This window comes from Nomascus leucogenys, chromosome 21, assembly GCF_006542625.1.
Source record: "Nomascus leucogenys isolate Asia chromosome 21, Asia_NLE_v1, whole genome shotgun sequence".
Lineage (NCBI taxonomy): Eukaryota > Metazoa > Chordata > Mammalia > Primates > Hylobatidae > Nomascus > Nomascus leucogenys.
This window is the reverse complement of record NC_044401.1, coordinates 12,154,576-12,169,106: the sequence shown is the minus strand read 5'-3', so window position 1 is coordinate 12,169,106 and position 14,531 is coordinate 12,154,576. Positions and strand designations below refer to the sequence as shown.

At 40.4% G+C, this 14,531-nt stretch overlaps 1 protein-coding gene across 1 annotated transcript in view; it reads right to left on the bottom strand.

Moving 5' to 3' along the window:
- The window catches only part of MORC1 (MORC family CW-type zinc finger 1), a 172,717-nt gene extending 169,170 nt beyond the window's left edge, over positions 1-3,547 (bottom strand). Inside the window, exon 1 of the mRNA XM_003261783.3 lies at positions 3,400-3,547. Coding sequence (XP_003261831.2) covers positions 3,400-3,464 — 65 coding nt within the window. The 5' untranslated portion in view covers positions 3,465-3,547. The remainder of the gene's footprint in view (positions 1-3,399) is intronic.
- Positions 3,548-14,531: the final 10,984 nt, after the last annotated feature.

The following is a 14,531-nucleotide window of genomic DNA, read 5'->3' as shown; positions in this document are numbered from 1 at the left end:
GAAGTTACTCTAGAAACAACTCTCTCAGCACGGTCAAGATTCGGAACTAGATACCCTCCATTATGAAGCCAGGGTTAAAAACACTTTTGCCAAAATATCCTGTCCACTTCTAATAAAATAAAAACTTAAGGGCCTTTAGTATCTATCATTGAAATAAACTTTGACCTTTTAACATGACTTTATAAGCATGTTTTCTAGTGAGGTTTTTCCCAGAGGATTTTTCATTAAATTTGTATTATTTAAAGACAAAATATTTCTGAAGAATACTGATCAAAATCCTTGTCTACTAAAAGGCCATAAGGCTCCATCTGCAGGCAAAGCAACTGGCAGGAAGCCCCTGCGTGCCTCAACAATCTGTATTTTTCCGCAGAATCTTTCCACCGCTGAAAAGCCTGCTCCTTAAATAACCTTAAAAATGTCCTCAGGTCACTCTCTCCTGTACCGTCGAATGCCAGGTCCTTGGTAACAGAATGCTCCAGACTTCAGTATTTACAACATTTTGGAGGTTGCATAGTTATCTGAGGGTGGAATCACACTAGCTTAAGGCTCCCATGCTTGCTTCTCATTTCCTGATGCGGCATATTTCAATCAGCAACCTTATCACAGCATTAAGGGAATATTCAGTATGCAATTTTCTTTCTATATTTAGTAAACAGGTAACAGAAGCAAGAGAGCCTCATTTATCAAAAACACATCTGCTCTTCTATACACGAGAAAGCATCACCTGCAACCTCAGGCCACAGGACAACACTATAGTTTAAAATGTGTTTTTAAAACACACACACACACACACACACACACACACACACACACACACACACTATATCCCCGTATTTTGGAGTTTCAAACACAGAGGATGATTAAAAGTCTCTTGAGTCAAGTAAGCTTTAAATTTTGTAATTAAGAAAAAAAACTACTAAAATGTTATTGTTACAAAAAGATGTCCTTCACCCAAAAGAAAGCCATTATAAAAATGTAAAATAGTGTAAAAGAGAAATGTGATATGCTTTACAAAATCAGGACTTTAAATCACAAGCCCTTCTAGGAAATTTAAAGTACATGATTCAATATACAAAAATTCAATACATAAACAATCCTTTAGAAAAGCAACTGCAGTAATTCTAACCAAAAATGTCATATGAATTTCTGCACTAGCTCATTCAAGAGATTGTCACTGACTGCCTACCATGTGCCAATGTGTACAGGCAGGGTCTTAGATGTCCTGGAGCTCAAGATGGCGGGGTACATGGAAAACACACAAGTAAACAAACTTATGAAGATGATATTACAGATTTTGACTGGGTGCTACCTTCGTAGTAGTGATGGGAAAGAGTAACTGGTGAGGAGGGGCACGGTGGTAGGGAAAGCACCTCTTGGTAAAAGGTATTTAAACTGAGTCCTGAAGGATGAGAGAATTCACTCCCTTGCAGAGTACTGTAGAAACTTTTTACCAAGAGCAGGAGACGCAAAGACCCTCGAAGCAGAAAAAGAGCTAAGGAGACCAGTGAGCTCCGCTTACGATAAAATGGGGAGAACAGGTTGAGATGAGGGCATGGCTGGGTCATGCAGGGCTTCCTAGCTCACAGAGAAGAGCTTGTACTTGGCTGACATACAACTGGAAACCACTGTAGTGTTTTAAGAAGAGGGTCATAAGTTGGTTTACATTTTAAAAAGCTCACTCTGGCAGCTTTCCAGGAAAATGGACCATTGAGCAGCCAGAATGGGAAGCAAAGAACCCAGTTAAGAGGCTGTCTGGAGTAGTCTGGACAAGGGACGGTGGTGGCTTGGACTAAAGTCAGTGGCAGTGGAGACAGAGATAAATGAATGATTTGAAACATATTTACAGAAAGCATGCACTCTGGATTGGACATAGAGGTAAAGGGAGAAATTTAAAAATCACTCCTTTTGCAGAAGGAAGCCTCAAACAAAAATCCACCTGGGCTGAGCTCAGTGGCTCATGACTGTAATCCCAGCACTCTGGGAGGCCGAAGTGGGAGGATCACTTGAGCTCCGGAGTTCAAGGCCAGCCTGGGCAACATAGCCAGACCCCATCTCTGCTAAAAATTTAGAAAAAGAATTAGCCGGGCATAGGGGTGCATGCCTGCAGTCCCAGCTACTCGGAAGGCTGAGGCTGGAGGATCACTTGAGCCCTGGAGTTCAAGGCTGCAGAGAACTATGATCATATCACTGCATCCCAGCCTGGGCCACAGAGCAAGACCCTGTCTCCAAATCCAATCTACCTGGAGGAGCTGAGAAGTCTTCGATTTGTACCTAATTTTGTTGTTACTCCATGTCGCTGTCACTTGTTAAGTTACTACACCACTAGTTGAAAATGGGACTGGGGAAGTGGCTACCACAGGGTGGTTTGGGGGAATGGAGGTTGTGAAGCAGTAGCCACAAAATCCATATAAAACTGAGGCTGAGGAATTTTTCTGAGATAAAATTCACAGTCCTTCCAGCATTGCCCTGAGCATTTTTCTTAAACTCACTCGAAACTATTATTTCTTCGTCTTCCACTTCAGCTACCTTTTAACTTTTTGTTCCACCTTTTCCAGCTTGACATCATTCTCTATAGAGAGATAAAAACTGAGTATCTGCTGAATATTGCCTGTTTAACTCTGTTATGTTAAAATTATACAGTCTGTCCCACACAGCAAGGCTGGCCTTCCCTGGCTTTCTTTATACCTCCATTTCTGTGGTTTCAAATTTGGTACATCCCTGATATCAGTCCCTATATTTAGTAAATCCAAATTACCAAAAGATGCCAAAAAAAAAAAAAAGATCAAGAAAAACCCGGATGTACCACTGTGAATTAAACAACACTAACTGCTATAATTTGCTGTATGGGAAATGGCAGATGAGAGAAAAAACCTCTGTCATTCCCCTCTGCAATCTGAGTATCTGAAATGACACCTGAGAAGCTCTAAAAGACAGACAGGCATGGCAGAGAAGAAGAAATGACCAAATAACTAAAAGGTGAGATTCCTATCCTTAGAGAGGTTACATTTTTGAAAAGACTCAGCCATAGAGTTTGAAACCAATATATGCAAATTACTCTGTTTGAAGGGCGACTTTAATGTTTAAATTGTCAGTGTGTTAGGCAGACTAAGGTTAGGCGGATTCACAGTTCTGCTGACCAACAATTAAACAGTTGTGTTAAATGATAAATGTAGGGCCTTCCAACCACTTGGTGTTCATTGAAGAGCACCAAAAGGGTTCAGCCTGGCCCAGAATATATCTTTATTATGCTTTCATCGTTTTAAAAAAGCCTATACAGCTCAAATAAATAAATAAATCCATAAATCAAGTTCACTTGCTGAGTATTCCTCAGGGGACGGGCAAAACCTTTCTTCATGGCGCAGAGACCCTCCCCGACCCCGACCCCACCTCGGCACTCACGAGTTGGCGTGGATGAAATCCAGATGCAGCTGGGCCCGCCGAAGCGCAGCGTACCTGTCGTCCATGCCCTCGAACACGACCCGCGCAACTCAAGGGGACAAGGACACCTGACCAGCAACCGTTCGCCTGCGCCCGCGCCCACGCCCACGCCCACGGTCACGCTCACGCCCACGCCCACGCTCACGCTCACGCGCAGAGGGCGGGCTCAGCAAACACGTGCTCCCCCTTGTGGCAGGACCGCGAAGCTCCCCCTGAGCCGTCGACCCAGTTGTCTCGCGAGGTTGTTTGTTGCTTGGTCTTGGAGCCACAATTTGAGAATGACGCATCTGAGCTAGATTCTCCTGGAATTGAGGTTTATGTAACCTTCTCAGACGGTTGTTCCCCACCCTGCTCCTCTCAGTCACTCCCCAGCTGGAAAATGGAGCCCAAAACTGGGATTAAAATTTGATTCGAAATGATTACACACACACAAGATGGTGGGGGAACGTGGGCGGCAAGGCAGGACAGTGCAGGGAAAGTAAGTGGGTAGTTCTCTTTGCTTGTCCACTGTGTTACATAGAACCAGAGGTAAGGGTGCTCTGTCCTGTAATCCTAGCACTTACCTTCCTGTGTCTCTTGAGTTGATCATGTTTTTTCTATTTGGAGGAAAAAATGAAAAACAAAAGTGACAAGCCGGAGAGAAAACAAAAGGAATAACTAAAGACAATCAGAACAGAATTTGGACTTTAATATAGAGGCTTGTCCCTAGGTGAGAATAGCTGCCCCCACCTGAATGGATTACTAACCTTTTTTACCTGTCAGCTGACATGCAACTATTGAACTTGCTGGCCTGGCTCAATGCCTAGATATTCGGTATTGCTCCAAAAGATAGAACTAGGCAGGTAGAAGGTAGGGGTGCGGGGTTGGGGCGGATAGATAAATATGAGGAAGGACTGTGCAGATGTGTAGAACACCTGTGTAAATAAATGGTGTTTCTCTACTCACAAAGCCCTGAGTTCTTAAGTCACCAAAACCCAAGCTGATTCAATGTCTTTTGACTTAGAAACCAAGGTAGTTCAATAATACTCAGCAAAAATTTTACATGATAGTCATAAAGTCAGAAACAAACATTATTAAATAAAGAACTTGAACTAGATGTGTTTGTAATTTCCAGGCATCATACAGGCAGTGAAGCTCTCAGAAAAGAAAAAAAAAATTTAGTTTTGGAGTAGTCATTCTACTTCCAAAGAGAGGAGTTTATCAACTACTACATTTATGGGAATCAGAAGGGGAAGAGAGAATTTGAATGGCAACCCGAAGGAACATGATGTTCTAATTTCAAAACTGGAAGCTGGAAGTAAACATAAACATTTCAAGTAATTTTCCTGATTGCATTTTTGTTTTAACAGTGGCTGATGTGGTGATGTTTTGACAGCAAAATTCTCCTTACTAAGCAACTTGAGCTATCTTTCCAAATTTTCCTTCTATAGAACTTCACAAATAACGATATTTTATTTTCATTTTATGAGCAAGAAAAGCTTGACAAGTCTCTTCTGGATTTATTTTACTACCCAATTTCCAGCTGCTGTCTCAAAGCAATTTACTATCGGAAGGGCACCAGAGCCACCAGCCTATAATTAGTAAAGGCTGTAATATCTAATTTTTATCAGAGGGAAGGGTGTGATTATTGCAGAAGTACTCCTTCTAATAATCTGAGCAGAGACTTCCTACAGTAAGTGGCCAGCCCCAAAGCACCAGACAGTACTGGTTAGCCTGGATGACAGGGACAGAAAGAATACATTAGATTGTGCTTAAAAAGAGACCTGAAATTCACTGCACAGAATCCACCAAAAGCCTTTCCCAGCCTCCCCATTTCAACACTGTTTAGCCACTCTGCCATCATAAAGGCAAACCTTGTTTCTCCACAAGGAGTACTTTTGTGAGTGCTTATTTCAGCCATATCCCTCAACCCTGCCTCAAGATTCATTTTAACATTATTTCATGGTAAAAAAAAAAATACTGGGGGAGTGGCAGGGAGGGGAAATTTAAAATGAGAATGCCATTTGATCATCTAATGGTTGGTACTGATTTTAAGGAAAGCCTGTTTGGGATAAAAGACTCTTCAGCTCTTCCTAACTTAACATTTCAGGTTTGTAAAATTCATATTGTAGTCACAAATAATGGCTCAAATCTTTCAAACTACACTTTCCCTCTCATTTAAACAGCTATTATATGAACCAGCATTTCATCGCTCTTCACAAACATATTGAACTCAAGACAAATTTCATAAGCATAAAAAACTGATGTTTTGAACCTACCGACCATCCACGATGGTTTGCCATTTCTTAAGAACTAGAATTTAGAAGTGACATTGGCATACTATAATAAGCAAATGCTATTAAATTGATGATATTAAAAGAGGCCAAGGACCCTCAATTGGCAATAGGAAAATACATCTGAAAACAACTCACACTCTTTGCTTTGGCTTCAATATTTGTCTCCTCCAAAACTCATGTCAAAATTTAATCCCCAATATGGTAGTTTTGAGAGGTGGGACCTTTAAGAGGTGATTGGGTCATGAGAGCTCTGCCTTCATGAATGGATTAATTCATTCATAGATTAATGAGTTATCATGTGAGTGGAACTGGTGGCTTTATGAGAAGAGGAAGAGGGACCTGAACTAGCACATTCAGCCCCCTCTCATTATGTGATGTCCTGGGCCACCTGGGGACTCTGCAGAGAGTTTCCACCAGTAAGAAGGCCCCTACAAGATATGCCCCCTTGACTTTGAACTTGTGAGCCTCTATAACTATAAGAAATAAATTGCTTTTCTTTATAAATTACTCAGTTTTAGGTATTCTGTTATTAGCAACATAAAGTGAACTAAGACACTCTTCTTATTTTATTGCATTCATGTGAGACAATCTGATTAGTGTGTTTTTATCTCTCTCAATCTACTCCATGTTATACAATGGTAGAGTTTTCATTGCATTAATCTAAGTTATTTATATTACTGGAAATCTTTATGCCCAGGTATGCAGCACAGTGGGAAGCACGTCTGAAAATTGTAGAAAAATACGAGGTCTTGAATTTGCCCAAATAGTAGTGACGGTATTAGAAGATTTAGAAAATAGGGTAGTCACTTTGGTTTGGGTAACCCAATAACCATTTCCGACTGTCTTATTTCCATCTCACAGCTGAAAGCTTGCTTTCCTGTACTCTTCTGTAGTGAGGGATGACCATTTGACCCAGTCTTCAGAAATAAGATAGATGTAAAAGTATGCTAAGTGGTTTCTAGAAAGGCTTTTGCTTTCCTATCAAAAGGCACAGGCAGGCCTGGCTCTATCTCCCTCCTTCTGTGTGTCTGCCTTGAATACACGCACGATACCTGGATCTTTGGGTGTCATTTGCATCCTTGAGGAAAAAGTCAAGAAAACCACTTGAAGCTGCTACAAACATTCTCGAATTACTAAACCAAAACCAGCGATCTCTCACCTCCAGACTTTTTGTTACAAAACAAAACTGAAGTTTAATCCTTATTTGTTTAATTAGAGTTAGCTTTTCTTTTACTTGGAGCCAAAGCTATTTTAACTGGCATAGAGTAGCAAAGCATAATGCCAGAAAGCACCAGAAGTTAAACATTCTTTTCATGGTTGGGCATCAGCAAAAGAATATTTATTATAAAGAGTGATATTTATGTTTTTTCTTGACAGAAGTGGTAAATGTGAATTGGCAGAAAGGAAGGAAGACACTGCAGACGGGAGCAGCCATTGGAACAAAAAGATAGAGGAAGGGGCAGGACATACATGTATGGAATATAATAACTAGAATCACTAGACTGAAGCACAGGAAGGGACAAGGTTGGCCAGGTAAAGAAGGAGAGCCTTGAAAGAGGGGTTGGCGTGTCAGGGGTTTGTGTGTCAGTAAACAGGTTTATGTTTACTGTGATACATCATTTGGAGTCATTATTGGCTCATCTAGTGAATCAGCCATCTATTTGGTGAAAGCCAGCTCTGTGGTCATCCCAAGAGAGCAGAAAGAAAACACCTGTTCTTGCATTCAAAAAAGTTATAGTTTAATACAGGCAAACGTATGAGGTTTCAATCTAGGAAACAGAAACCATTCCAGGTACTTCAAGCATAATGAAATAGAATATAGGGAAATGGATATTTATAAAACTTCTAGGAGAAATAGAAGGGCCAAAATCAGGGGCTCACCACTGGACAATTGAATTCAGGCAAACTTCATAAAACTGCAGAGCACAGGGCAGCATCTGCTGATGCCACGGCTTTGTTGTCTCCAGTTACCTATGGGGATGGCTTCCAGATGGTAGAATGCTGAGCCTGGCCACTGCCTCTAAACCCTCACATCCCATGTTCTGCATGCTAGCAGCAAAGGATTGAAAAAGAGAGAGAGAGAGAGACAGAGACAGAGACAGGGAGACAGAGAGACAGAGAGAGAGAAAGAGAGTAAGAAAAGCATCTGACTTCTGATTTGTAGAACATAGTCTAGTTGGTGGAACACTTTTTCACAACCAGAGCCTTGGTTGCTAAAACATCTAAATGTAGTTTCTAGTTTTTCATCCTCTCTTACAAGACAGACTGAAGAGAAAGTACACAGAGACAGAGGGAATTTCTACTGCATTAATAGGCTTTTAAGGCATCAATTAGAGCAGGAAGGTCTTAGAGGTTCTCTGAGAGAAGGCTGGGCTCCAAGGAGGGAGGCAGGTTAGGAAAGATCTCAAAGAAGCAGTGAAATTTGAACAATGCCTTGAAAGATGAACTTACATTTGCCAGGAAAAAGAATCAGGATTGGCATTCTAGGTAGACTACCCAGTTTAAAAAAGAAAAAGTATGAAGCTGCCTGGGCATTCAGTAAGTAGCTCATTATGTCTGGAGTGTTTTATGCAAAGTGGGGCAGGAGAAGAGGAAATGGAAGTTTAGATGGAACTTGAAAGGGAGCGGAACTCGGATCATGGTGAGCCCTGAATGCCATGCAGAAAAATTTGAAATGTATCTTGAAATGAGTGGGAAACCAGACCGAAGCCTCCAGCAGTGGAGTACCGTGAATGAATTTAGGCCTCATAAGGATCATTCTGGATGCATTCTAGACTGGAGGAGTTCAAGACTAGAAGCAGAAAAGCCAGTTAGAAGAGTGTTGCAATAGAAAGTATGAAACAGAAGTCTTGAGCTGGGGAGAATGTTGATACTAAACAAAGAAAAAGTGAATCGGATGCCCTGATAACTTATTTAGCTGGAAAGGTCATCCCTAAAAGACTTGAAGTAAAGTGAAGAAGAGATAATGGAGATAAGAACTAAAGCGGTGTGAATGTAAGGTCTTGATTAGGAAAACAGGAGCAGGCATTTCTAAATGGGATCAACAGATAGGAAATGCATGGAGAAAATATGTTTTGGTGGCTTAATTTAATTCTTCTGGTATCTGAGAAAAGCAGAAAAGAAATAGGGGCCAAAAGTCAGTACATGCTTTTAAGTCTTAAATCCTGGGCAGATGGCATTGTTGTTGATAGCACTGGGCAAGTCACAAAAAATTACCAGTTTGAGAGGTAGAAGAAAATGAGTTCATTTTTGTCAAAGTAGGATTTAGCACTAAATAGCATATCAAAGAAGAGAAAAATTGTCAATGAAGTTTAAATAAATATATGATTTTCCTATCTTCAGTGGAATTAGCTAACAATGGGTTGTCATTTTTTCAATAAAATACACTTTTTGTTATGGAAAATAACTGGTGAAGTTAGTGAAACTTGTGTGCCTCTAAAATCAGAGGCTGAGGAGCTAGCTCACGGGGATAAAAGGAGCCAGTTAAAAACACCAGGAAGGAGAGAAACACACATAGGTAAACAGAAGGGGACGTGCAAAGTCTATGGATATTACTTAACACCTTTTAAGACTGACCAAAAAAATGTATAAAGAAAATTTTCTGCACAGAACCCCCATTTAGATGCTATTGTCCAATTTCTGAATTGAAGCTGTCAACTCAATTGGCTTCCAAGAATTATGCACCAGTCTCAATCTGAAAAGACAAGATAGGGTTTTCTATAATTGTACTTGCTGGGATTTGTCCATGGAAAATGAAGAGAAAATAGCACATACAAATTCCTCTCAAACTTGTTTTATCTTCTTTCAGCAAAACCTTTTTAAAAAAAACCCTGGCAAATAGCCAACTTTGGTGCATTATTAGAATGCAAAGTGATAAAACAAGATACATTGATCTTTGGGGCACTCTGTAATAAAAGCCTTTTAAGAAGTTCAAAGGTGGAAAAAACCTCACACATGTAAGGAAGACTTGCACCTTGACCTTTGAGCACAGCACTTACAGACATGCAGTGAATCACTGGTAATTCAAAGGAAGAGGTAAGCACACTTTTCCTGCTGTCGCTAAAAGAACTGCCTCTTAAAATTTCTTATCTAACTCAAATTGCAGACCTTTGAAGTGAATCAAATTGTCTTGTATTTTCTCCAATAGACAAATGTCAGTCTGAGGAACTTACTTATCCATCATTATATTATCTTCATTTCATATCATCCTACAACAACATGCAGAAAATGCCTGGTATATTTTAGACACTCAAAACATTTTGTTTCTAATTGACAATTTGTTGACTATCTGATTTTCCTTTTACTAGTGTCATGTCCCTCCCACATCAAATTGCCAGACTTCTGTCATTTGAAGTAAGCTTTAAAATGTCGTGTCGGCTGGGCGTGGTGGCTCATGCCTGTAATCCCAGCACTTTGGGAGGTTGAGGCGGGTGGATCACGAGGTCAGGAGTTCGAGACCAGCCTGGCCAATATGGTGAAACCCCGTCTCTACTAAAAATACAAAAATTAGCCAGGCGTGGTGGGACGTGCCTGTAGTCCCAGCTACTTGGGAGGCTGAGGCAGGAGAATCGCTTCAACCCAGGAGGCGGAGGTTACAGTGAGCTGAGGTCGCACCACTGCACTCTACCTTGGGTACAGACCTAGACTTCATCTCAAAAAAAAAAAAAAAAAAAAAAATGTCGTGTCAACCTAAATAACAGAGAGAGGCTCTCTAAAAGAAAAAGATATCTATTAGGGAATAGAGCATTGCAATAGGAATATGCATGCCATAGTAAACTATGTGCGTATTCAGGGAGGTAAAGGAAGTCAAAGATTTTTTAAAGAAAAAATGAAAAGGATAACATAATTGTTTTGAAATAATTATCCTTGGCTACAAAGATCAACAAACGCAAAAGTGATTCCCGTCCAAGGTTAGACGAGCAGTTGCTGGGCAGATGTTCTTGCAAAAGCATTTTTTGTGTGAGGTCACGATGGCCTTTGTGCAAGGTTATGATTTTTGCGAAGTCTTCTATGATAGTTTTGTTATCAGACATACAAGCATGAGAACCCTCTCTGCCTGGCCTTCCCCGGCAATTTTGTCAGGGTTTTTTGTTTTTGTTTTTGTTTTAACACTAGTGACTATTTTAATTCTGACAACTTTCACAGTTGCGATAAAAGCATTTTAGAATAGGCACAGCATTTGTGTAAAACCAAAACTGCACACTTTTAGAATCATTTTTTGTTTTATTTATTTATTTTATTGTTGGATGTTCATTATTTTTGTTTCACCATAATAATTATATGACCATAAAGTAATAATAAAAAAAAAGCCCAACCTGTTAAAAGAAATAAGCCTATAATGTGATGTCAGGGACCCTCTACCATCAGGCCAGTACTCCACCATCTCTTTATTTGTAGCCTGAAATTTCTTCAACAAGGCATAATACCTTTCATTGTACAGATACCCCTGGGAAAAAATAATAGGGCATGGTAGAGGAGAATTGCTGAATGCTGACTGATTGTAAAAGCACTAGTTTCAAGGTTCCAAATTGTGAAACACTGATATTATCCTGCTCTTCTGGCTGAGAGGTATTTGCTGGATTTCCTAGCTTGAATGGGGACTGAATTCTTGTCCAGATAAGGGGACTGACTCTTAGACTTTATCCTGGTATGAAGGTTAATGATGGAGCATCTTCCTGGGTCTTCTGACTGATAATGTGAAATGCCATTGGAAAACATTGAATCAATAAAAAATGCCAACCGGCTTTAATATGCCATGTGTATATGGAGATTGAAAGTCCATGACATCTCTCAGGTTTCCAAATTCCACACCTTTTTGTGTGGAGAGGTTGGGAGGGAGAGTGAGTTGTTCGCTCTGAGTCTGAATCCCTTCCACAGTGGTTTCCTGCCTTTGCATCATTCTCTGTAACAAGCATCTTTCAGTCTCTCTTTTTTTTGGTGGGGGGAGTGTGAGAGTATCTATTTCTCTTGAAATCACTCACTTGTCCTTCCCCTACTCCTGTAAGAAGCACTCTCTACCCTCTAATCAGTTACCATCAAACTAGTAGATTGGGTTTTCTCTATTCAGAATGTCACTTCCTGCCAAAGCGAATCACCTCATCTTCTAAGGGGGACCCCATCTCTAGGTAGCCTCTCACTAATGAAGAGTGGTAGCTGGAGTGGATATCATCACTCCAAAAGCAACCACTCCAAAAGTGATATTTTCTTTTTTCATATATCCAAATCTTACAGATAAAAGTCTTCATAAATACCAGAGATAATGAATATTTATTATAATTAATTTCCCACTGGCAAGATTTTCTCCCAGAAGGATGCATGCCATATGCCAAGGAGTTCATGGGACTGGGCTCATGAGATTTGGATGTATTTTTTATTTTACATTTATTTTATTTTATATTATTATTTACTTTATCAAATGAAACATTTGAAACCTTATTCAAGACAGCTAGGTATCAAAATTGTATATAGTTGATCATATACCTACCCCCTCTTGTGTCTTTCACCTGCCTCTGGTGCACAGACATATGCCAACCTCTGCCATAGTCTCATCTTTATAACTGTATCTCAATCAGATCATGAAATATTTTTGTTTAATTATCTTACATTGGGTGCTAATGTTGTTTATTCTTTCTAGGTTTGTAGTTTCTTTTCCTTTTTCTCATTTTCCTTTTCAGGACTACATGTCTATACTCTTCACCCAAAGCTCTTGTCTTTATAGCATCACAGTTCTCATCTAGAGTAACCAAAGGCTTAGGTATTAGTCCGTTCTCATACTGCTATGAAGAAATACCCAAGATTGGGCAATTTATAAAGGAAGAGGGCTTAATGGACTCACAGTTCCACATGGCTGGGGAGACCTCACAATCATGGGAGGAGGCCAAGGAGGAGCAAAGGCACATCTTATATGGCAGCAGGGAAGAGAACGCATGTTCAGGGGAGCTGCCTTTTATAAAACCATCAGATTTCATGAAACTTATTCCCTATCATGAGAGCAACCTGAGAAAAACCCACCCCCATGATGCAATTGCCTCTCACCAAGCCCCTCCCATGACAGGTGGGGATTATGGGAGCTACAATTCAAGATGAGATTTGGGTGAGAACACAGCCAAACTATATGGGCTTACTACTCTTGAGAAGAAAATCTGACAGTAACAGTGGAGCATACAGCATCCTACCAACACTGGAACATCAAAAAGGCCAGACTCTGTAACCATTATACCTCTATTAAAAGTGGAATTTCTATAAAATTCCTCCTAGGAACCCTTGGTATGGGGATAATAATAGTTTTGAGATCCTTGGAACATGCACTAAATTTGGTTTTCTAGTTCTAAAGGATAATATTCTCAGGCTTGCTTGAGAAACATATATTACAATTGATAACAAAGGAAAATGATTATGATAATTCATTTAATTCCTATTACGTGACCAGGATAAATTAAATAATCTGGATTTAAGACTCATGAGAAAGTAATTAATTCTACCTGAGGAACCTCCAAGAAATGGAACCAAGGCCTGCCATAGATATAGGAAGCCCCTGGCAAACTCCCCAACTCACTCTTGCCCATTTCCATCTGCTCTGGTACATCTTCTTTCCATGAAAAAGAAATTAACCCATCAACCTTTTGGGTGACCTCAGTGGGAGTGAGAACTAAAATTTCACATTAGCTTTAACATGTTGGCCCAGAGATACAAATAATTTAACAATTTTGAATTACTAGGAAGGAAATGGAATCAGGAGATGGAGAGGGAAGATTGTAGAATAGCATTTCTTGTCTTTCTCAAACCTCTCTTCTATTCAAGAAGGAAAGGAAAGAAAAAACAATTCATCAGTGGACCCGTTCTACTGGGGCTGATTCTTCTGATATTCTCTATCAGCTTTCCAAAAACTTCTTTTTTGTCTGGGCACAGTGGCTCACATTTGTAATCCCAGCACTTTGGGAGGCCAAAGCGGGTGGATCACATGAGGTCAGGGGTTCAAGACCAGCAAGGCCAACATGGTGAAACCCCATCTCTACAAAAATTAGCCGGGCACGATGGCGTATGCCTGTAATGCCAGCTACTCGGGAGGCTGAGGCGGGAGAATCGTTTGAACCCAGGTGAGCTGAGATTGCTCCACTGCATTCCAGCCTGGAGACAGAGCTGAGATTCCATTTTAGGAAAAAAAAAAAAAAAAAGTCCTTTCCTTTATGGAAAATCAGAAGTTGGTAGCAACAAAACTGCCCACATTTGAAGGGTTTTGTCTTTGCTACTGTCATGGACTGAATTGTGTTGCCACCCCCCAAATTCGTATGTTAAAGCCCTAACCCTCAGTACCTCAGATTGTGACCATAGTTGGCGATAAGGCTTTTACTGAGGTAATTAATTAAAAATAAGGTTGTTGGGATGGGCGCTAATCCAATCTGGACTTGTGTCTTTCTAAGAAAAGGAGATCTGGACATAGACACCAGAGATACGTATGTGCACAGAAGGATGACCATGTGAGGAGGCAGCAAGAGGGTGGCCCGAAAAGAGCCAAAAAGGAGACTTTAGAGGAATTCAAACTGCCAACACCTTCTTGGACTTCCAATCTCTAGAACTGTAAGAAATAAATTTCCATTACTTAAGCCACCCAGGCAGTAGCATTTTGTTACAGCAGCCCTAGAAAACTAATATAGCTACCCAACAATCATGCATGAGAAGTAATTTCTACTATTCTTATGCATCCACTGTGGCAGCCCTCATATTCTCCTTTTAACCTCTTACACCTTCCAAGCCAGGACCCAGAATTCTCTTTACTCTCTCCTATTCCCCTACCCACTCAGGGCATTTAATTCCCAT